Below are 19,283 nucleotides of genomic sequence, written 5' to 3' on the forward strand. Positions count from 1 at the left end.
CGGTGCATATAGCAATTAAAACTGATTGTCTAGGAGCATGACTGTCTTCCTTGTTACGGGGGACTATCTGTCCATGTTAGATGCCAACTGATGCGGCGTCCGGAGGTGCCGAAGCAATTACATATATTCGCCATTCAATGTGATGTCCATCTAAGCACTGAAAGAACAAAGCAGAAGCTTTAAATACGTCAGACAGAAAGAAAAGCTCCCTGGAACTTCGATTGGTATAGGTTCGCGAGGGAGAATAAAGTATCATAAATACGCCTGGCACCTTGCAAGATCTTAAAGGCCAATCCATTTCCACGCTGGCCTACAGCCATCGTGGCGGGGGTGATCGAATGGCATATCTAGACCACGATTCCGGTTAATCGCAATGGAAGGAAATCCCAGCCGGATAGAGGCAGCACTCACCCGACAGTGCGCCCTACGCCCTTCTCCTCCTCGATGCGAATGTCGAAAACGAGGTCACCAGTATCTTGATCCCATCGTACAGCGCACCAGTTCCGCCGGCCCATAATGTACTTGCTCTTAGCAGGGCTGCCATTGGGCTCTTTTTCGAATATAGGAACCTGGTCGAGTGCCGTAGAATCAGAGAGCTGATATGAAGAACTCAAACGTAGACAGCTTGCCATTGTTTCATCCGTGTCCATGTGATGCATCGTCCGATGAGTCTTGGTAGCTAGGGAAGAAACCATGGTGAGAACACCTGCAGGAGGGCTAACATGGCAAGACACGTCAGACCCCATTTGCAAATATTGAAGGAAGGAGACAGACGGTGTATTCACAATCGCGCCTGGAGTATCATTCAGATCAGTGGTCTGTGCACTACAATCTAGGTGGGGAGGGCCTACTGGAGACTACATTCAGCATGTATCTGTAATCAGAGGGAGGAGGAATCTCCGGCTGCTTGGACTTTTGCAGAGTCTTGAACACCCCCACTGCAGCACAGTGGACGTCGCCTGATAGGAACGTGATTCGAATGTGTCTTGCTTTCGCAAAGAGTTGTAGCTTTTCTACCAGCCAGTTCCGTTCACGCTGCATGCAATAATGAGTGGAGTCGACCGTCGAGGAAAGGAGCATCCATACTTTGTGGTGTTTGGACGTCCAGTGATCATTCTGTCGTTGGCACGTTTACCAGCTCATAAGATGCATACTATGATACGTGATCTATATTAAGCTCGTCACTCACCAGATCGTCGAGCAGTTCCGCATCCGAATTGAACTTGTTGACGAAACTCGACAAACCGAGACTTCCATTCCGGCCCAGCATGACCAGAGGGTTGAGATTGGATGATAACATCTGTTCGAGGAAGACCATGCGGGGATATGCTATTGGAATACCTGGTAGATTCATCAAGACATGAGGCCAATCCTGAGGGGTTAAACGATCGAAACATACCGAGTTGCACGACGAGGTGCTCAACAGTGCCCGGCAACGCATATGCCTTCTCCATCACAAGGCGATACTCCAACTCGCTGCATACTTGATAAAGCTTGCGCTCCGCACTACACGCTTCAGCGAACAAGTCGTAAACAGTATTGGAGCACGTCATACCGGCAGTCGAGTAACAACATCCAAACTTGAGGCCCGAGATATGTCAGGAACGAATGCGAGGGGAAGCGCACAAACGGCCCATCGCCGCCGATTATTATCGACTTGAATGGATGGCGCCGAACGTCTCGCCCGTCAAGTTCGACTGCGCATTACCGTCAACGACGCAGAACGTGATCAACGGAGAGCAGAGACATACAGTTGATGAAGCATTGGAACAGCAAGAAGAAGAAATAGCCTCGCGAGCCGATCCTAATCATCGTTCAGATCAATGCTTGCTTCCAGCTGCGAGCAGAACATCTTACGTCGAGAATACTTCTGAAGACATCAAATCGTCGGGGTCTGTTGTGATGTCAGCCACAAATGCACGCAGTGAGATGCGAGGAACGAACAGCTGCCGAACCCATCGACCTTCATACAATATTCATCAGTGATCGTTTACGAACACAGGTTCATAATCTCACTAGATCTGTGATGAACGTGGGGTAAGCTGCGTGCTCAGCCGCAATACACATCATTGAATATCACTCACCATGGTCATCTATCGGAGAAGCAAATGTTAGAATCCGCGACCCAGAGCATGTACAAACCGCATCACACCGAGCATGTTTAACATTGGGCTATGCAGAGGTTTAGTCGGCCGCATGAAAAGGCAAGGTAACTCCTCCGCACGCACATGGAACTGTTAGCACGTGCAAACGCGCCACTCCTGAACATATGACAGTAGTGATTGAAGTAGAACCGGTCGATCGCCGAGCGCATCTCTTCCGTGAGCTTGAACTTCTTTTTCAGCTCCGGCTTCGACAATTTCACCCATTCCTGCATCTCGGGCTCGCGCGCGACGGCATCGCAGTACAACTGGTCGCCGCCGCCGACAAGCGTGTGGAACGGCCGCTCGGAGTGCTTTGCGAGGAGATCAGTCCATACTGGGTCGTACCCGCTGCGGAAGCCTGGCCCGCAGAAGTCGTTCGGATTCACACCAGCGCTGAATCCGTTGCACTACGGCGAGTAGTAGTAGATGAGAAATATATAGAAGTGGTAGAGAACAATGCTTACGGAGTATGCTGCCCAACGCATGTTCTGGTTGCGCGCGGGCACATAAAAGTGCAGACGTTGGCCGCGGTTGACATTGTAGCTGACCCGCATCTCATTTGGCCCTAGAGGAACCTCTATCATGAAACGCCAGAAGGTGCATGTGCTTGAATACATGATGTTTGAGCGTGAGCGGTATCGATACACATAAATTGCGTAAAGGCTCACCCGCCATTACCGACGTAGACATATATTTCTTGTCCACGGGCCTCCTTATAAACCGCCTGCGAACTAGGCCGCTCATCTGCGGGATCGGGCACATGGATAGAGTACGGATCAGCAGGATGGGCCGGCAGGTCAGCAGCCAGTGTACGAGTAGACACCTGTGAATTGCTTCTGGTCAGCTCGACGGCCTGATCAGGGTCCCAGGAATATATCAGAATCGGGCTGGGGTCGTAACTCGAGCCAGCGTCAGCAGCTGCAGCGTCAATCTTTTTCAGTAGAGTGAAGGCTTGTGCGCATAAAAACACACTTACTGACGATCAATGCCGCTCCGCGCCAAACCCCATCGGTGTCTACAGTATCGTAGCGGAGCAATGGCCCCGCCATCAGCTGCAGGTATGGCTCCATCTGCCCAGCCTTCAACACCCGTGTGCGCTCAGCAGCAGGAACTTTCGTCAAATACGCCGGCGAGTATCCACTCGAGCTACGACTCAGGGACGTTCGATCAGGATAGCTCGGCAGGGACCAAGCAGACTCCGGAGACGTTAGAATGGTTTGCTCGGACCTGTTATCTGGACGCGCAGGAAGTGGGGGTGCCACCTCGTCAGTCACTGCTCCAGGCTTCTCAGGAGTCCATGGCTTTTCGCCGGGCATCGCGCCAGGTCTAAAAGGGAGGGCAGGCCCTTCATCACTCGGTCGAGGAGCGAGAGGTGGTTTGTTGGCAGTCGACCCAGGTCTTGGTGGGATGGGAGGCGGCGTCGTGCCTCCATAGACAGGGCCAGGACTAGGGCCAGGAGGCATTGGCATTCCTCCTTGGTATGAACCTGGCGTCGGGCCTGGCGGCGAAGCACCGGGAATACCAAACCCACCCACGAACGGTCCTTCCATCGGGTATACCTGCTCGCGAGGCTGGTACCTCCCATCTGGCCCCCTCTGTGGAAAGCGTAACGCCTCGTCGTCCTGTACTCATCGTGAATTCAGCAACGTAGATGCACGCGACACACCACTCACCTTCTTGGCCCGATGCCGGGCGTGCCAGCCTGCACTATCCATGGTTGTAAGCGTGAATGTCCGCGGTAGTAGGATAGGTATTATTCGCGATGTGAGTGATGTGCTTCACTCGTCCTCTGTCGATGCGCACGAGCGTCTGCCGAGACGCTGATTGTTCCGCTCGGCTGATGGCAGCAGCTCGATCGCTTGGCCAATCCGCCGGCGGGGCACATGGCATTAGACTTGCAATTCATTCGCGCACAGCTTCTCATTTACAGCGACAGGAAAGACTAGCAAATTGTGGTATCAATGCATTACAACTGCCCTTCAATCCAAACACAACTTGAAGCCAAGGCTCTATCCAAGCACGACCCATCATCCAGCATGCTCCACAGCAGTTGTGACTAGCTTCCCCTCCTTGATCACGGTCCTGAACATCTCCGGCACGGGGTGCTCGTGGAACACGCCATCCTCCTCGTCCTCGGCCGGCAGGCTGACGTTGATGCTGCTGCACTTAGCCGTCGTGATCTCGACGCCGAGGCAGCTCTTCGAGAGGTAGATCTGCCCCGAGTCTGTCGAGTCGAGCTGAATTGTCGGCGCAGAGCCCGTGACCTGCAGCGCGAACGAGGGCGAGTTCGTCACAGAAATGGCCGAGATGACCGATTCCACAAGGATTGAGGTCTTCGTGCAGTTTACTGAACAGGGCGCTGTGGTGAGGGACACGAGCGGAAGAAATACTACTAAGCATACTCATGGTGACTGCATTGACCTTGCCCTTGACGACTATGGTCGAGTTCTTGCAGCCGTAGAGATTGACAGTCTGGCTGATCTCTGTGTTTTCGACCACCAGATGCGACTCGTTCTCTTGGTATTCCTGATCATTACACAGCGATCGGTTTGTGAATACTACGCGCGACAAATGTAAGACTGACGATGGCCCATTTGCTGCCCTCAAGTTCGAACTTGGCTGGTTTCTTGCCCGCAAGTGCCTGAGGTTTGCTGGGCTTCACCGGTTTCTTGTGTGCTGGCCGCAGGTCACTACTGTGAGCGCGAGCTGAGCCACACTGTGCCTTACCTGAGCCCGTCGTGCTTGGCACGGTGCTGCCAGCCCTCAGTGAGGGGTTCTTGTGCGTCATCTCGCTCTTATCCACCTTCCGCAGACTCTTTGTAACTTCTTCGCCCCGGTTGAGATCTGCGAACACGGCGGCAACACCACCGGCAGCAACAGGAGTGGCTGCGGTTGGTGGAGGCGCAACAGGAGCAGGTGGAGGTGGTGGGGGTGGTGGAGCACCGCCTGCAGCAGCATCACCCTGTGACGCCTGGTACTCCTCAACGGACATGCCCTGCTTCGCCCGTGCCGTTAGCATGCAATCTCGCTGTAATGGAATGAGCAAAAGGCACCCTTGAATTCCAAGCCAGTCCGGTAGTGTGGTAATCCATGATGTACTTGCGCAAGTCCTCAAGGAGCGACGCATATGTGTTGACCCACTCGACGTGCTTCGGGTCTCTGAGAAGTAAGCGTCAGACCAAGGCTGTCGCTCCGACATATCTGACGCACTTCTCCCTGAACTCCTTCAGCACACGATTCGCGTAGAACATGGTTGAATCCTTGACTTCAGCGACAAACGGACCGGGCTTGGGCTCCTACATCGCGTCAACACATGAGCAACCCCATTCGCACCGCGCGCGTCGCCGAATATAACGCACCACAGTAACCCAGCCGACACACGTTCCACCCTCCGCAACCGTCGACAGGTGGTTCAGCCAGTCCCTATCCTTCCTGTTGGCCTCCTTCGCGCGCGTGATGACCTCGATGTCCTTTTGCAGCGGTCCGAGGAGCGACTCGAACGTCATCTGGTCGGGTTTCTTGCAGTTCGCGGCGAGGAGCAGCAATGCGCGCAGGTCCTCGAACTCTTTCTCGACCATGCCCACCTTCGTTCGCCACCTGTGTCAGTACGCAGGAAGGCACGCGAAGGGAGCGCGACGCACCTGCTCGACGACAGATGGGACCGCGAAGCTCTTGGTCAACTCCACGAACGGCTTGACCTTCGCCTCCATGATCGTCTCGTCGAACGCCTCTACGCTCCGGGGTGTCTCGATCGTCACGAGCGCAGGTGCAGGCGGCGGAGGTGGCGGAGGGACGGGCGTAGGTTCTGACAAGGCGGGGAGGTTCGCAGACGCAGCTCCATTCGGTGCGGGAAGGAATCCTGGTTGAGGTAAATTGGCGAGGTCTTCGAGCCGTGACGTTGCAGCTTCAAGCCTGTATCAAAGGATCAATTAGCAAGGCAGAATGTTGGATAGCGTAGCAAAGCACATACCGCTTGATGATGGTGGCCAGCGAGTGCAGGCCGCCCGATGACATGACGATATATGTGGCTGTTAAAGGAGCTGAATATTCAATTTCACTGCATATGAGAGTCTTACCTATGGGATTATGGGTTATACACCAGGATATGCCGTTGAACAGCTACCGTTGAGTGCAGGACACAGCCGAGTATGGGCGCTTGTCCGATCATTACCACGTCTGTTCAATGTTGCCACCAGTTCCGGCACTGGTGAAGCAATCCCCAATTCCCATCTCATCAAATATCATGGAACAGAAGACAATCTTTCATCGCTACCGTAATCATGTCAAATCTCACTATGTCTCGATTCGAACTCGTGAGCCGTGCTCGAGCACACGGGCTACATTAGAACGAAAAAAACATCCACTTCGCAAATTACAGCGGACTCCATGTTCTATTCGTTATCACTTTAGTTTACTGGTTCTTGCGCGGTGCATGCACTTTCACCGACGCCGATCGCGTGAGCGAGTTCACAAAAGCATCGAGCAGTGACTAGTTGACTGTCCGTTATGGTGGGTACGTTTCACAATTCTTCTCGGTCTTCGCCTCTAGGTAATGGTACAATATCGCACGGGTTTCGAGCGTGAAAGGCCGCCAGTCTTCTTCTCGCTTTCTCGACTATCGCCCGAGGCATCTACCCGAAGATGGCTTTGAAGGTAGTGGCCTTATGTCTGCCAAAATGGTCAGGATGCAGCATATATCTTCACAGAGCAGATAAATACCCAAGATGCGTCCTACCAGGGTCCAAGAACGTGCTGTTACGATAGCATTGGGTATGAGAGGGCGTGATCGACCTGGAGATTACAATATTGCACTCACATGTAACCACGATCGTTCTGAATGCCCAACTTCGACTCAAAGAAGTCAAAGAAAGCCTTGCTATACACCACGTTGCGTTCCGGCTGGAGATTGTCCAGACTCGTCTGCGATTTCCTCTCAATCAACCGACAGACTGCCCAACGCAAGAGTGACCGCTTACGACCGTCATGAGGAAGGCAGGCTCGAACGAGCCATTGAACGTGAGGTTCTCGTTGAAGTGATAGCTCACTGAGATGTACAACTCAGGCTTGCCAAGAGTCTTCGACGCATACTGTATGAGAGACACTGAGTAACTGATGGACAGCCACGGAGCGCGAGAGGGCGTACGCTGGAGAATTCCAGCAAGAAAGACTTTGGGTCGGCCAAAGGGACGTTCGTCTTCAACTCGAGGCTAGGCATGGTGGAGTTGCTGGTCAAGGAGCACTGCTTACTTTGTCGAGGAACGGTCGGAGCGATCGGCCTTCCATATGACCAGAACGCATATAGCCACTAGCTCTCAGGCCAAGTGCGAGCTCGCTCGTTCACACTCGCCTAGGATGTATTAGACGCACTCATTCGCCAGTCATGCTCCCACAGCGTAAGGCTCTCAGGGTAAAGTGGAAGTCAATTGACGAGAATGACGAGCGCTTGGTGTCTGCCCGGTGCCCGTATAAAGGTAACGAAGAAGGCACCACGTCTCCTGTGAACGTTGTCTCTGGCCCTCACGACGACATACCCGTTGGACGCGATTGTGAGGTGTACGGCTGCCGCCATTAGCGAAAGCGCGTCGGAGGACAAGCTTTTGTAAGAGTGTCGTCGCACTTGACGTGTCCCTGAATGTCGCACTTGGCTTCACTTGAAGCTTCATCGTTGAAACTGGTAAGCAGGATATTCTCAAAACCAAGATGCCGTCTTGGCTGACTTGCGTTCACTTTGCTATCGTGGTGGCGTCTCTTGGCGTCTTCTAGATCACAATAAAAGCGTTCCCGAAAGACATTAGCCACTTCGGAGCTTGAGTCCGGACACAGGCCCCGCTGTAGAATTGCCAGAATCAAAATATGACGGAATTTTCTGCACGGGTTCCTCTGTTCCTTCAGAGTGTTTACAAGTGAGCTCTCGACCAAGCATTCCTCGTGGCGTCCGATGAGATTCTTCTGTATATAGGATCGTAGACGATCCCAGCACAGACGAGCTAATAGGCTGGGGCAAAGATGGCCGCTCATTCTATGGTGCGTGTACAAGCAAGCTATTAAACTGGATTTCGTAACGTGTTGTTCAGTGAGTGATGATGAACGATTCGCACAAGAAATCCTTCAGCCGTGGATTGGGCATCACATATTCAAGAATTTCGTAAAGCAATTGGACATGTACGACATCCGAGGAACGAGCCAACCACCGCAGGGAGACATCAAGGACAGCCGCTCGCAATCATGGATCTTCACGCATAAAAGCTTTCTTCGCGGACATCCGGGCTTGCTGCCCCTAGTTAAGCGCAGAACGCTGCCAGGAGAAGTTTACAATGGTACCGGAAGTACGCGTGTGCGAGTTTCCTACGGCCTCCTGAACAGATGGACTCGTAGATCTCGTGTGTTCCTGGTTGCCCTGCTGCTCGTATCCGCTGTCGTCCTATCGACCCTCTCTACGGGTGTGTCGAACGTACTAGAGCAGCATGCCGTTATGGTGCAGCCCGTAGCATCTTCAAGCGCCAACAAAGACCCAAGTGAGGAATGGAAGGATGATGTCTGGCCGATACGCGAGCAGACACCGTGGGATATCTCCACTGACTATCCCTTCCCTCGCCTCTGTGAGTACGACGTGACAGAGGGCACTTGGCTGAGGCTCGACGTCCATCCGAAATCTGGCGAGATCGTATTTGATATGCTTGGTGACTTGTATTGTCTTCCTGCGGACGCCTACTTGTCTGATCATCTCGCTTTCGGTGGTGTTTCGAAGGCGCGACCGATCCTCTTGGGCATACCTTATGACGCCGATCCGCATTTTTCCCCGGAGGGGGGAAGGCTCGTGTTCAGAAGCGACGCCGAGCTTGGAATAGAGAATATCTGGGTCACGGAGTGGAAGGGTTGCGATGCTATGGACGTCAGGTCCGGTGATGCCTCCGAGGAGTTGTCGCAAGCATTAGCCCTCAAGGAATACGAGGACGAGCTTCTTGCCAGCGGTGTGAAGGAAACTTCTGAGAGGAAGCAACATAGACTGCTTCGTGAAGGCCGCATTAATGGTGCGCGATATTTCAGTAACGTGATCAATGGAAACTCATGTTACTTTTTCCAGCGCAACGCGTAACGAACGAGACGTATCGTTGGGTGTCTGATGCGCGCTTCAGCCCATCCGGCTCTTCTGTTGTCGCAACAAAGTGGTACACTTCCTCGCGTAGCCTCGGAGCCGGTGAAGGCTGGGAGTACCAGGTACCCATCCCCGGCTCAAACGAGCAAATTAAAGCGGGAGATGGCAAGAGGCTCATCGGACGCACTTTGCCTTCAGGATGGGGTCCTGAACGATACGGTGATCAACAGATTGGACCGGAGCAATTCATCTGGAGAGGAAGCGACACCCTCATCTACTCGAAGAATGTCAAGGACAACAATGGCGCGTTCAGCTATAGCAAAGGTCCGCGCCCGAATGATATAGTTTTATGCTGGATGTTCATTCATCTCCATTCCGTTGTAGATGTCCATTCCGGCGTGTATGCCATTTTCTCGACCAATATAACGTCAAAGCGTACTACCACTCTCGTTGATGCTTTCCCTGGTGGCGCGACTAGACCCGAACTGTCAAGAGACGGCCGTACTCTAGCCTTTGTTCGTCGCGTACGGGATAAGGAGGCGTTGGTTCTCTTGTACGTGAATTTTATCGTAATCGTTCTGTACTTACCGAAATCGTTCTCCCAGGGATCTCGAGTCTGGCACTCTTCGTCATGCATGGCATGGGCTCACGTATGATCTGAGCGTCATTTCCGCACCTATGGGCTCTTATCCATCTTTTGCGTTCACGCCTTCCGATGACGCCATCCTCGTATGGGCTGCAGGTCAGATATACCATGTTCCGCTCGTTGTAGATTCTCTAGGAGAGAAGATTCCTGCCGGGCAGCCAAAGCCTGTACAATTCTCGGCGCATGTCGAGAAACGCCTGGCAGAGACACTGAATGCCAAGACAAACGTCATGGACCTAGAGACTGCTGAAACTCAGAGGGTTCGGGCGTTCACAGAACTGCGGGCTGATACTAAAGGCGAAAGAGTGGTATTCCAAGCGTCAGGTGCAACGTATATCCAAGATATCGGAAACGAGGCGAAGAATACCCAAAGAGTGCCAGCCTTGGATTCGGATGCGCCATACTACTCACCCTCCTTTGTCCCCAACGCCGAGCATTTTGTGATCCATGCTCGTTGGTCAGATGTCGACTTCACCACTATCGAGCTGGTGAACTTTCGGACGGGTATCGCCTATGAGCTTACAGGTTTGCCACTTGGTCGCTACTATTCGCCTATACTGTGCGAGTGTACGGGATCACAGAGACAATTGGCATTTATAAAGACAGGAGGGGACTACCTCACGGGTGACATCGTTGCAACTGCTGGTGAAGGACTATACCTAGCTCGAATCGAACTCCCCGACGACGATGACAAGTCGAATCAGATATTTGTACACAATATACACTTCATCCCATCAGAGATCGACACCGATGAATTATTGAAGACGCAAATCCGCTTCTTCGAGCGCAGCACCAAGCTGGTTGTGCAGTCACCACAGCGAGCGTTCGTGATCGACTTGGCTGCCGGTCCGAACGAAATGGGAGATTACAATCATACTACCCTAGCAACGGGAAGAATGTCCACGGAGCTTGTGGTTGTGCCGGAGCTCTCAGACGGCGTCAAGACCAAATCACTCGCTTTCGTAGACTTCTATAATATCTACTACGTTTCCAAAGTCGAAGGAGATGAACCTGTCTGGAGCAAATTCGGGAATGCTACGAAGTGTCTTACCCATCTGGGTATTGATGGTGGACATAACGTTGCCTTTAGTCGAGATGGCAGCAGACTTTTCTGGCTCCTCGGTATGTAGGATAGTCAAAGTTTATACGTTCATTGGCAAACTGATAGTATTTTGACAGGACCGTACTTGCACTGGATTGACGTCTCAAAGATAGGGACCTGTACATCGGCGGATAATGACCAGTCGGCAGTTTCCGGTGAAGTACATCCCGAGTTTCAAGAGATTTTTGTCTGGTATACCACGGATATAGGCCGTCTTCAGGCGGAAGCAGCGTCTCAACGCGAAGAAGCTGGAAAAGAAGCGCAGAGCAGTGCAGATGTCTTTGCCGTCACAAACGCAACATTGCTGACTATGCAGACCGGCGATCCGAATGCCGATCTTCTTGAATCTGCGACACTGTTGGTTCGTGGAGGACGGATTGTAACGATCTCGCGAGTGGAGGACCCCGTGATTCCAGAGGGTGCCCAAGTCTTCAACGCTCAAGGAGGTAAGTTAACCATTCAGCCTACTCGAGGGCATACATGCTCATCCTTACCAATATTCAGCGTTCGTAACTCCTGGATTTATTGACGTTCATGCGCATTGGAATGGTTTCGATACGTTGTATCCAGCACGTTCGTGGGAAATGGAGACGTTCCTTGCCTATGGTGTGACAACTGTCCACAAGTACGCTCTGATGTTCTCCGTTGTCAGCTGCGCTTCTGACTTTTGCCCCAGCCCGAGTGCGGATAATGTCCTTGGTTTTGCGGAGCGGTTCAGAGTTGAGCGCGGGCAGCTGGTCGGACCGCGCATATATCAAGTTGGCGGTGTCATCTATGGGGCTGCAGAGCCCAGTCTGCATCAGGAGATTGTCGACATGCACGAGGCAAGCTCCGCTCTCATAAGAATCCAAGTCGAGGCTGGGCCGGCCAGCTTCTCGTACAAAAACTACAATCTACCCTCTCGGTATTTTTCCTAACGTTTCTGTCGATACGTTGTGGATTGATTTAGCATCTCATTAGCGCTTCCAGGCAACGCCTCCTCTTGACTGCACGCAATCGTTCCATGCTCTGCGTGCCTGAAGGCGTGAGTACACCCATTGAGGACGGGACTTGCATCAATACTTATTTACGTCGACAGGGTATGAACTACGACTGGGACCTGACGTACATCATTGATGGCAAGTCACTGTACAACTCTGTACTCCACTGTATATTGACTTTTGTCAGGTATGACGACAATCGAACATGCTCTCCCCGTACCGGTGCTGTATGAGGATGTTCTGACCCTCTTTGCACTGAGTGGTACCGGATCCACGCCAACGCATCTCGTCAATTACGGCGGAGTCATGGGCGAGCAATACGTCTGGGCTAACGAGGACATTCCGGATGATCCCAAGTATGTACGGCCCTGGCTATTTGATGAGACACACCTGACAGCATCGTTCTCATAGATTGAGACGCTTCACCAGACATGATATTCTAGAGGGCCTGTCGGAGTCGACGGCAAGGCCCAAAACATGTGAGCTCAGGCCTTCAGGTAGCATGTCCGCGTGCTGATTGTGACTATCCCAGCGTACGCTCTGTTCAACACGTCCGTGTCCACAGCGAAAATGGTACATATGGGTCTCCGAGCTCACATTGGTGCACATGGGGAACCGCCGCTCGGTTTGAACTACCACAAGGAGATGTGGTTTACACAGCAAGGTGGTCTTACCAACTACGAGGTGCTCTACGAGTTCATATTTCAGCCGCACGAAGATCTCATATCGATGGCTATCTCTGCAGGTACTCCGAGCGGCAACCTCCGATGCAGCCATAACGCTCGGTATTGACGGCGCGCTGGGCTCGCTCGCCCCTAAGAAACTCGCAGACTTCATCATCTATGAGCCAGACGTCGACCTGATCAACGGGGACATAAGAGGTACACGTCAGATTCAGTATGTCGCGAGGGGCGGGCGGGTATGGGACGCGGAGACGATGAAGGAATTCTGGCCTGTGAAAGGAAGGCGCCCGCCGACGCCGCCGTTGAATCCTGAATGATGATGAAAACTGTGACCGCTCTCGTTGTACTATGCTCTCCTGCATTGTTCAGTGTACAATAGTTTGTATAGGATTACAGAAAGAAATAAAGCAGGATGCTGACACAGATGTAGTCCGATTATCATCGACGCGAGGGATTCCAGCTTATAAATGTCGGTTCTCTATCACTCGTGCTCTTCCTCTGCGTCTTCTGGTTCCTCGGTTTCTTTTGACTTCTTTGCTCTGTGTTTCGCCTTCTTTTTCCTTCGACGCTCCCGCTCCAACTGTCGTGCCTTCCTCATTTCTTGTCGAGAAAGCCCAGGATTGTACAGCGCATCCAACTGAAGTAGGCCGGTGTCACAAACGCATCATTACGGGGCCAAAAACAAACGTGCCTTGTCAAGCAGCCATTTTCTAGCTAACGCTCGGTTCTGATTGAGAGAACGGGTCTCCTGACACGCTACACGTATGCCCGTAGGCTTGTGCAACAACTGCACGTTGTTCTCAGTTTTATTGATGGATTGCCCACCAGGGCCGCTGCCTACACACAATGACTGTCGACGACATCTATTAATCAGATCATCCGGATAGGTCATACCTCGGACGAACGACTCCTCGAGATCCTCCTCCTTCAACTCCGGGACCACCCGTTGCTTATGTGCTTTCTTGAGTTGAGAGTAGAAGCGCGGTATCTGGGGCGTGTCATTCTGAGCAGCATCTGCGGAGCTGGTGAGAATGAGATGACATGATAGAACTCCTTGGACCAAGGGATGAGGCAGCGGGAAAGTACAATTCTCACCTTGTGCGTTTCCTGGCGCTTCGACTAGACTCGATGGGTTCCGGGTCTTTCACGGTGTCGTTTGATCCAAGCTCGGTGTGCTCTGTTATTCGGAGCTCTATAAACAGTCTTATAAATATACCATCTCATAAACACAGCGTCAAGCGCCGAGTGCGTACTGAATCGGTCACCCGACGCAGGATCAGTGGCGTCTTCCACCTTCACAGCCTGTGCAATATTTGTCCGTAGAACGTCCGCAATCTCCCTTGTAAGGTTGATCTTCTCTTGGAAGGCATTCTCGTCAGAATGGGGTGGACATGTTAATATTTCGTTCCGTATCTTTGCACGGAAGGCTGAACCGCGTACCAGTCAGCTCGAGCCACGATTTCTAGCACAGAATTAGTCCTCACCATCTTTGACGACTGCATCGCCCACGAATGTCGTTCGCGATGCTCTCAAGAACGAGCGGTAGGCTGAGCGGGCCGAGGCCAATAGCGAGGGCGGTATTGCCATGCTGCAAAGTCGCGTTCTCCGCGTGCAGCCAAAGCGGGGGTCACATCAACGTCACGTTCACGTGCCTCGCTTCGCGAGATCTACGCGAGATTGAGCGCGAGCCGCGATACCATATTTGGACATTGCTGTCGTACGGAGCTCTGCAGACTCGCTCCCTTTGCCGCCTTGTCTTTCGACTGTCATCCGTGCAAATGCCTCGAAAAAATTGGGGCTCGCATGAATACACCATAAACCAGCAATTAACCGAGCTTCCTGTTCCAAAACGCGTTCTACCTACTCTAAACTGCTGCTAAAAGGGCGGGTATGCGTGGAGGGCACATTCTGCGACACGCTCTCGTTGTTTCGTCTCAGAAATTGCTTTAAACGCTCCCTCACTCATCCATCGTCACTTTCGCATAGCTCATTCGGTCACATATGTTCTAAAGACGTCTTCAAGGCAAGTCCCTGAATTTACGCCTCACGTGACGTGGGATTACAGTTTGTTGAATGCACGGACGCGCCTCGGAGTCTGAACATCCTCTCTTCAACCTGCACCACCACCATCCCCTGCCCCCCTTCCCGTTCTTGCCTATTCCCTCATCCGGCAGAGAAACCTGCTGCTGCCCGTCAAGTTAACATCCACAGCGCGCTACTGCGTAACCGTCTGCGACGATGTCTACACCTAAGAAGTCCTCCACTGCCAAATCGGCTGCTAGCAAGAAGGCTGCGGCTCGTGCAGCCCCTGCGCACCCTCCTTGGGTCGATATGATCAAGGTGAATTGCTGCTGACTTGCTCAAGCCACTTTCAGCAAGGCATACGTGAATAATCCTGTCTTGCTCTTCGTTGTCGCGTCGTTCGTACTTTCGACCAAAAGGGGTAGGGCGAAGGGCGCGGCCGACGCCGCGCGCCACTGTTGCTCGTCGTCCTCCTCTGTCCTCCTGCCATAGGTCCCTCGTGTTGCGAAGCTGCTTTGCACATCACGCTCGGCTCTCATTCGCTCGTAAACAGTGCTAACTACGGTCGTTCTAAGGAATGTATCATCGATAGCAAGGAGGATGCCCGCCACGGTGTTTCTCGTCCTCAGATCAAGAAGTGAGCGTCCTTGAAACGCGTCGCTACGACACAGTACCTTACATTAGCTCAGATACGTTGAGGAGAAGTACCACATTGAGATCGGCAATGCCCAGATCACTCAGCTCAGCAAAGCCATTACTACTGGTGCCGACAAGGGGTTTTTCGTCCTTCCCAAGGGTAAGACCAACTGCATGTGCATTCGAATGACAACCATAGGTCTTTCATCCCTTTAGGACCTTCTGGACGCGTGAAACTGCCTCCTAAGAACAAATCTACGGACACGTCTGTTGCTAAGGAGGTGAGTTGACATGAGAAATTATTATAACTCATCAATTAATAGGAATATTAGAACAAGCCTGCTATTAAGCCAGCTAAGGCACCCGCTACTAAAGCCAAGGCAGCGGTTCTCGCGAAGACCGCGAAAGCTACAGCGAAGAAGCCTATGGCCGTTAAGAAATCGCCGGTAGCGGCAAAGGCCCCTGCCGCCAAGAAGGCTGCACCAGCATCCAAGTCTGCGGCTGCCAAGTCGTCCGCTGCCGCAAGGTCGTCCACTACAGCGAGGTCGTCTGCTACGACCAAGGCAAAGGCCACCGCTGCGAAGAAGTCTGAAGTCAAGAAGGCTCCAGCCAAGAAAGCAGCTCCTGCGAAGAAGACGACTTCAACGAGCAGGCGTGACAGCGTGAAGAAGGTCTGTAACGTATCAAGTGATTGAGATGACAAAGGTTTTAATTGATGCTGTGTAGGCTGTTACGGGGAAGGCTGCTGCGTCCAAGGCTAAGCCTGCCACTGCGAGGTCCACCAAGGCGTCCCCGGCTAAAGCTGCTCCCAGCTCGCGAAGCGCCCGTGTACGTGACTAGACATGTCGGTTCCTCCTTCATCACACTCACCACTTGCTAACCCTAGGCTGCCAAGAGGGCTTAAACTCCATGCACACACGACTCTGGTCATGACGATTATCTCTTTGTAACCATTCACATCTTCTAACTGTGCCTCCATCTTTTTTTGTCTCGCCGTGTGTGGCTCCTCTTATCTTACTCTGCCCGATCGTCTCGACTGTGTCTTCCTAGTCTCGTATCGTCTTGCAACGTGTGTATGATGATGTGCACGACGCGCATGCTGCACGCTTGTCTATTCATTAGCCGGGCGGGTGGTATGGCGGCGGCCCAGGTTGAGAGCGCTCGATTTGAATCTGACTAGTGTCCATCTTAGCGACGTATATATTCTTGTTGTAAACTAGGAACAGGAACCGGCAAGAATTCTTTGTACATACAGACACTGTCTGCTGTGCATGAGACGGATGTTTCGGGGGTATGAAGGTGCGTAATGAGACCATCGCGTCGTGCATTGGTCGGTGCTGTCATGCATAAGAACACCGATGAACGCACGACAGCACAATATAGCCTTCCTCCACGCAAGCCCTTGATGTCGTATTCGTAAGGGATTACAGGTTCAAGTATTGTATGTAGATTGGTTTAGAACTATGCTGCTAGACTCTATGTTACCAGCTGGATCAGTCGGGCTGCTGGTAGGTAGACTCACCGGTACAAGGCCGACAGATTGAGATTGAGTACGCTATTGTCCATGTCATAATTCATAACGGTCTTCATCAAACCCATCTCCTCCCGGAGACGCGGGCCTCCATTCCTCAACAATCTCCTCATCATCAACAGACAAGGCGCTGCGGTCAATTGGTTCGCTGATGATATCTCCTGACTCGTCAATGAATGTAGACGGGTCGAGCAGTCTTGCGAGTGCATTCGTGTCAATCCTCTTGCTTCCTCCTGTCGTACTCTTGCCCTTCATCGCGGACGCATCTCCTTCCATCTCCCTTGGCCGCTTCCCTTTGATTCGATCGGCTCCTGGCGATTCAGCTTGGGCCGCCAGACCGGTATCCCAATCCATTGCTGTGCGAACAATGTCCACCTCTTCTGGACTGCGTAGCATTGCCTCCAACTCTCCCTCGATGAACAGCTCCTCATCGGCAATATCTTTCTCCTCCGCACCACCGCGACACGCCGCTAGCAGCTGCAGACGTGTCGGGGCGTAGGCGAACGCACGTGAGAGGTCCGAAGTGTCCGCGGTGAGTATATGCGTCAAGAGGCCCGTATCGTCGCCGCTACCATGCATTGAGCGAGAAGAAGAAGAAACCATGGAGGATGCAGGATTTAGCAAAAATCGCGAGACCTCGGTTACGGACCGTTCGTGGGCCGTCTTCCGCTTCTTACGAGGACGACCAGAAATGACGTCTTCTTTTTGTGCACAGAGGGACACATTCGACGTACCAGGAACAATCTCTCTTCCGTTCAGGAAGTAGTCATGATCAGGCTCGCCGTCAGTATCCTCTTCCTCCTCTTCTAGATGAACATGAGGTCTGGCTTCCTTTTCCATCTTTTCCCGCCAGATTTCTTCCTGGAATTGCACGACATCTTTAAGACCTCTAGCCACAACGACGCGCTTGGCAACCTTTGACCGCCCGGCACCGCCTTTCTTCCGTTCGTGTCCTTCCAGCCAAGGGATGTCTCTAATCCATTTCTCTACGAGATCGTAGATAATTTTGTACCGCTGCATGATGACGCCCTTGCCGACGCCAAAGCGCGCACCTAGGACTTGAGCAAGAGAGCCCGTCTGCGGAAGTGACGACCCGCTTTCAGCCTCGAGGGCAAGAATAAACAGTGCACATGCGGTAGGTGGTGTAGGCAAGTGCGACAAGACATTTTGACGTGCAAGGAGCGCAGAGAGGGAAGATGCTGTTCGTAGCACAGTTGATAGAGCCGGTATTAAAGGAGTTAAAGTGCTAATCAACTTAGCTGACAGGGCGGATGGCGTATCCCGTAGCAGTGAAAGCAGATGAGTTTGCAGGGCTGTAAGGTGAATTGTGGGGTCCGCAGAGGTGAGACTGAGTTGCAGAAGAGAGACCACGGAGGTGAAGGTCCGAGACACTGATGATGTAGTTTCTTCCAGGAAGTACTGTTAATCACCATCGCTTAGTATTATTTTGGGAAAGAATAACGAATGTTCGAAACTCACCGCTATGTCGCTGCAAGACTCGCTCTTGTGAGCTTCGCGAAGAGCGATGGCGACGGATGCCCCTGCCACCAGCCTAGCCTTACGACCCCATCGGTAATGACCTCGTCTCATGGCTTGATCGAAAATGCCTTGTGCTCGCGGGGCCGACCCGGGACTTACAAGCCTCCCAGCAACAGATTTGATGTACTCATGCATCGCTATCTGTACACAGTAGAGCATGGGTACCTCGCACATATCCAATCGGACGGGACATACGTACCGTATTCTGTCTGTCCCGAGCCTCCTTGCCTTGCCCTGGCAGTGCCCAACCATTCCTGCCCTTCAGCGTGCTCTTCGAAATGTCAGTCCACGGTGTTTCACGCAAAAAGCCATCATAGAATTCAAGATGAGAATTAAGAACGCTCTGCGTAGGATCTGCAAGCGTCCCACAATGTGTGCATATCGCAGAGCCTAATTCCTGGTCCCAGACAGTCGCTTCCCCGCATTCTGCACACCGCCCGCTCATCAAGGTATGTTACATATACAGCGAGAGGTGGAGAGTGAGCACACTGTCTTGTGCCGCTGCAGTTGCAGGTGGAGAAGGAGTAAGACGACAATGGTGAGCGACCGTGACATGCTCTGTCAAACGCGACCTGTCACAAAGACGCTGTCTGTGACAATCGCGGCTCCACAATCACAGCATGCATACCAATATCTTTCCACTGAAGAAATGGTGAAAATATAGTAAAAGAATATAAAACCCTGCTTTGGAAAAATGTTAAAAACTATTATGTAAATCGCTTCATATTTGGGTAGCGTATGCCCATACACTACAAACATGATACAATAAAATCGCACGCGAAAGTCTGTAAAAAATCTTTGGGTAATTAGTTGAAACCGTGGAAGAATAGATGAAACCGCGGATAAATAATGAATCGGGATTTTGTTCAGACTTTTGGATGCGAATTTATTGTACCATGTTTGT

At 52.2% G+C, this 19,283-nt stretch overlaps 8 protein-coding genes across 8 annotated transcripts; 3 read left to right on the plus strand and 5 right to left on the minus strand.

Moving 5' to 3' along the window:
• Positions 1-10: 10 nt before the first annotated feature.
• Positions 11-3,939, minus strand: LAESUDRAFT_720903 (uncharacterized protein). The gene is made up of 17 exons (XM_040907914.1): positions 3,818-3,939; positions 3,121-3,766; positions 2,813-3,062; positions 2,609-2,750; positions 2,229-2,551; positions 2,126-2,172; positions 1,858-1,894; positions 1,752-1,804; positions 1,556-1,697; positions 1,400-1,506; positions 1,190-1,341; positions 1,087-1,116; positions 852-1,035; positions 775-793; positions 630-717; positions 412-569; positions 11-347 (listed from the first exon to the last, which is right to left on the minus strand). Exons 1-17 carry the CDS (start codon positions 3,857-3,859, stop codon positions 311-313), a joined length of 2,457 nt encoding a protein of 818 aa, XP_040769382.1. The 5' UTR covers positions 3,860-3,939; the 3' UTR covers positions 11-310.
• Positions 3,940-4,171: 232 nt separating this feature from the next.
• On the minus strand, positions 4,172-6,158 carry LAESUDRAFT_642168 (cyclase-associated protein; the record flags this gene model as incomplete). Its single annotated transcript, XM_040903717.1, has 9 exons — positions 4,172-4,491; positions 4,547-4,670; positions 4,729-4,820; positions 4,860-5,139; positions 5,198-5,303; positions 5,355-5,440; positions 5,504-5,728; positions 5,786-6,056; positions 6,115-6,158. The coding sequence occupies 9 exons, from the start codon at positions 6,156-6,158 to the stop codon at positions 4,172-4,174; spliced, it is 1,548 nt and encodes a 515-aa protein (XP_040769383.1).
• Positions 6,159-6,404: 246 nt separating this feature from the next.
• On the minus strand, positions 6,405-7,387 carry LAESUDRAFT_720904 (Tautomerase/MIF). The gene is made up of 5 exons (XM_040907915.1): positions 7,288-7,387; positions 7,121-7,231; positions 6,961-7,064; positions 6,864-6,896; positions 6,405-6,812 (listed from the first exon to the last, which is right to left on the minus strand). The coding sequence occupies exons 1-5, from the start codon at positions 7,357-7,359 to the stop codon at positions 6,776-6,778; spliced, it is 357 nt and encodes a 118-aa protein (XP_040769384.1). The 5' UTR covers positions 7,360-7,387; the 3' UTR covers positions 6,405-6,775.
• Positions 7,388-8,101: 714 nt separating this feature from the next.
• LAESUDRAFT_635585 (winged helix DNA-binding domain-containing protein) lies at positions 8,102-8,442 on the plus strand (the record flags this gene model as incomplete). Its single annotated transcript, XM_040903448.1, has 2 exons — positions 8,102-8,168; positions 8,219-8,442. Coding segments are annotated over 2 exons (291 nt in total), but the record flags the coding sequence as incomplete, so codon positions are not given.
• Positions 8,409-13,078, plus strand: LAESUDRAFT_671849 (uncharacterized protein). Its single transcript, XM_040905474.1, has 13 exons — positions 8,409-9,175; positions 9,229-9,564; positions 9,625-9,793; positions 9,846-11,008; positions 11,066-11,434; positions 11,493-11,613; positions 11,665-11,892; positions 11,949-12,012; positions 12,067-12,106; positions 12,156-12,324; positions 12,380-12,447; positions 12,501-12,652; positions 12,714-13,078. Exons 1-13 carry the CDS (start codon positions 8,617-8,619, stop codon positions 12,966-12,968), a joined length of 3,693 nt encoding a protein of 1,230 aa, XP_040769386.1. The 5' UTR covers positions 8,409-8,616; the 3' UTR covers positions 12,969-13,078.
• Positions 13,079-13,318: 240 nt separating this feature from the next.
• LAESUDRAFT_747291 (RF-1-domain-containing protein) lies at positions 13,319-14,238 on the minus strand (the record flags this gene model as incomplete). The annotated part of the gene is made up of 5 exons (XM_040911464.1): positions 13,319-13,488; positions 13,546-13,673; positions 13,747-13,843; positions 13,905-14,078; positions 14,136-14,238. 5 exons carry the CDS (start codon positions 14,236-14,238, stop codon positions 13,319-13,321), a joined length of 672 nt encoding a protein of 223 aa, XP_040769387.1.
• Positions 14,239-14,402: 164 nt separating this feature from the next.
• LAESUDRAFT_720906 (uncharacterized protein) lies at positions 14,403-16,691 on the plus strand. The gene is made up of 7 exons (XM_040907916.1): positions 14,403-14,991; positions 15,249-15,310; positions 15,363-15,469; positions 15,526-15,590; positions 15,642-15,980; positions 16,036-16,137; positions 16,196-16,691. Exons 1-7 carry the CDS (start codon positions 14,890-14,892, stop codon positions 16,211-16,213), a joined length of 795 nt encoding a protein of 264 aa, XP_040769388.1. The 5' UTR covers positions 14,403-14,889; the 3' UTR covers positions 16,214-16,691.
• A 185-nt stretch (positions 16,692-16,876) lies between these two features.
• LAESUDRAFT_755282 (uncharacterized protein) lies at positions 16,877-18,824 on the minus strand (the record flags this gene model as incomplete). The annotated part of the gene is made up of 3 exons (XM_040912009.1): positions 16,877-18,259; positions 18,320-18,520; positions 18,579-18,824. 3 exons carry the CDS (start codon positions 18,822-18,824, stop codon positions 16,877-16,879), a joined length of 1,830 nt encoding a protein of 609 aa, XP_040769389.1.
• Between the last annotated feature and the right edge of the window lie 459 nt (positions 18,825-19,283).

This window comes from Laetiporus sulphureus, assembly GCF_001632365.1.
Source record: "Laetiporus sulphureus 93-53 unplaced genomic scaffold LAESUscaffold_3, whole genome shotgun sequence".
In the NCBI taxonomy this organism is placed as follows: Eukaryota; Fungi; Basidiomycota; class Agaricomycetes; order Polyporales; family Laetiporaceae; genus Laetiporus; species Laetiporus sulphureus.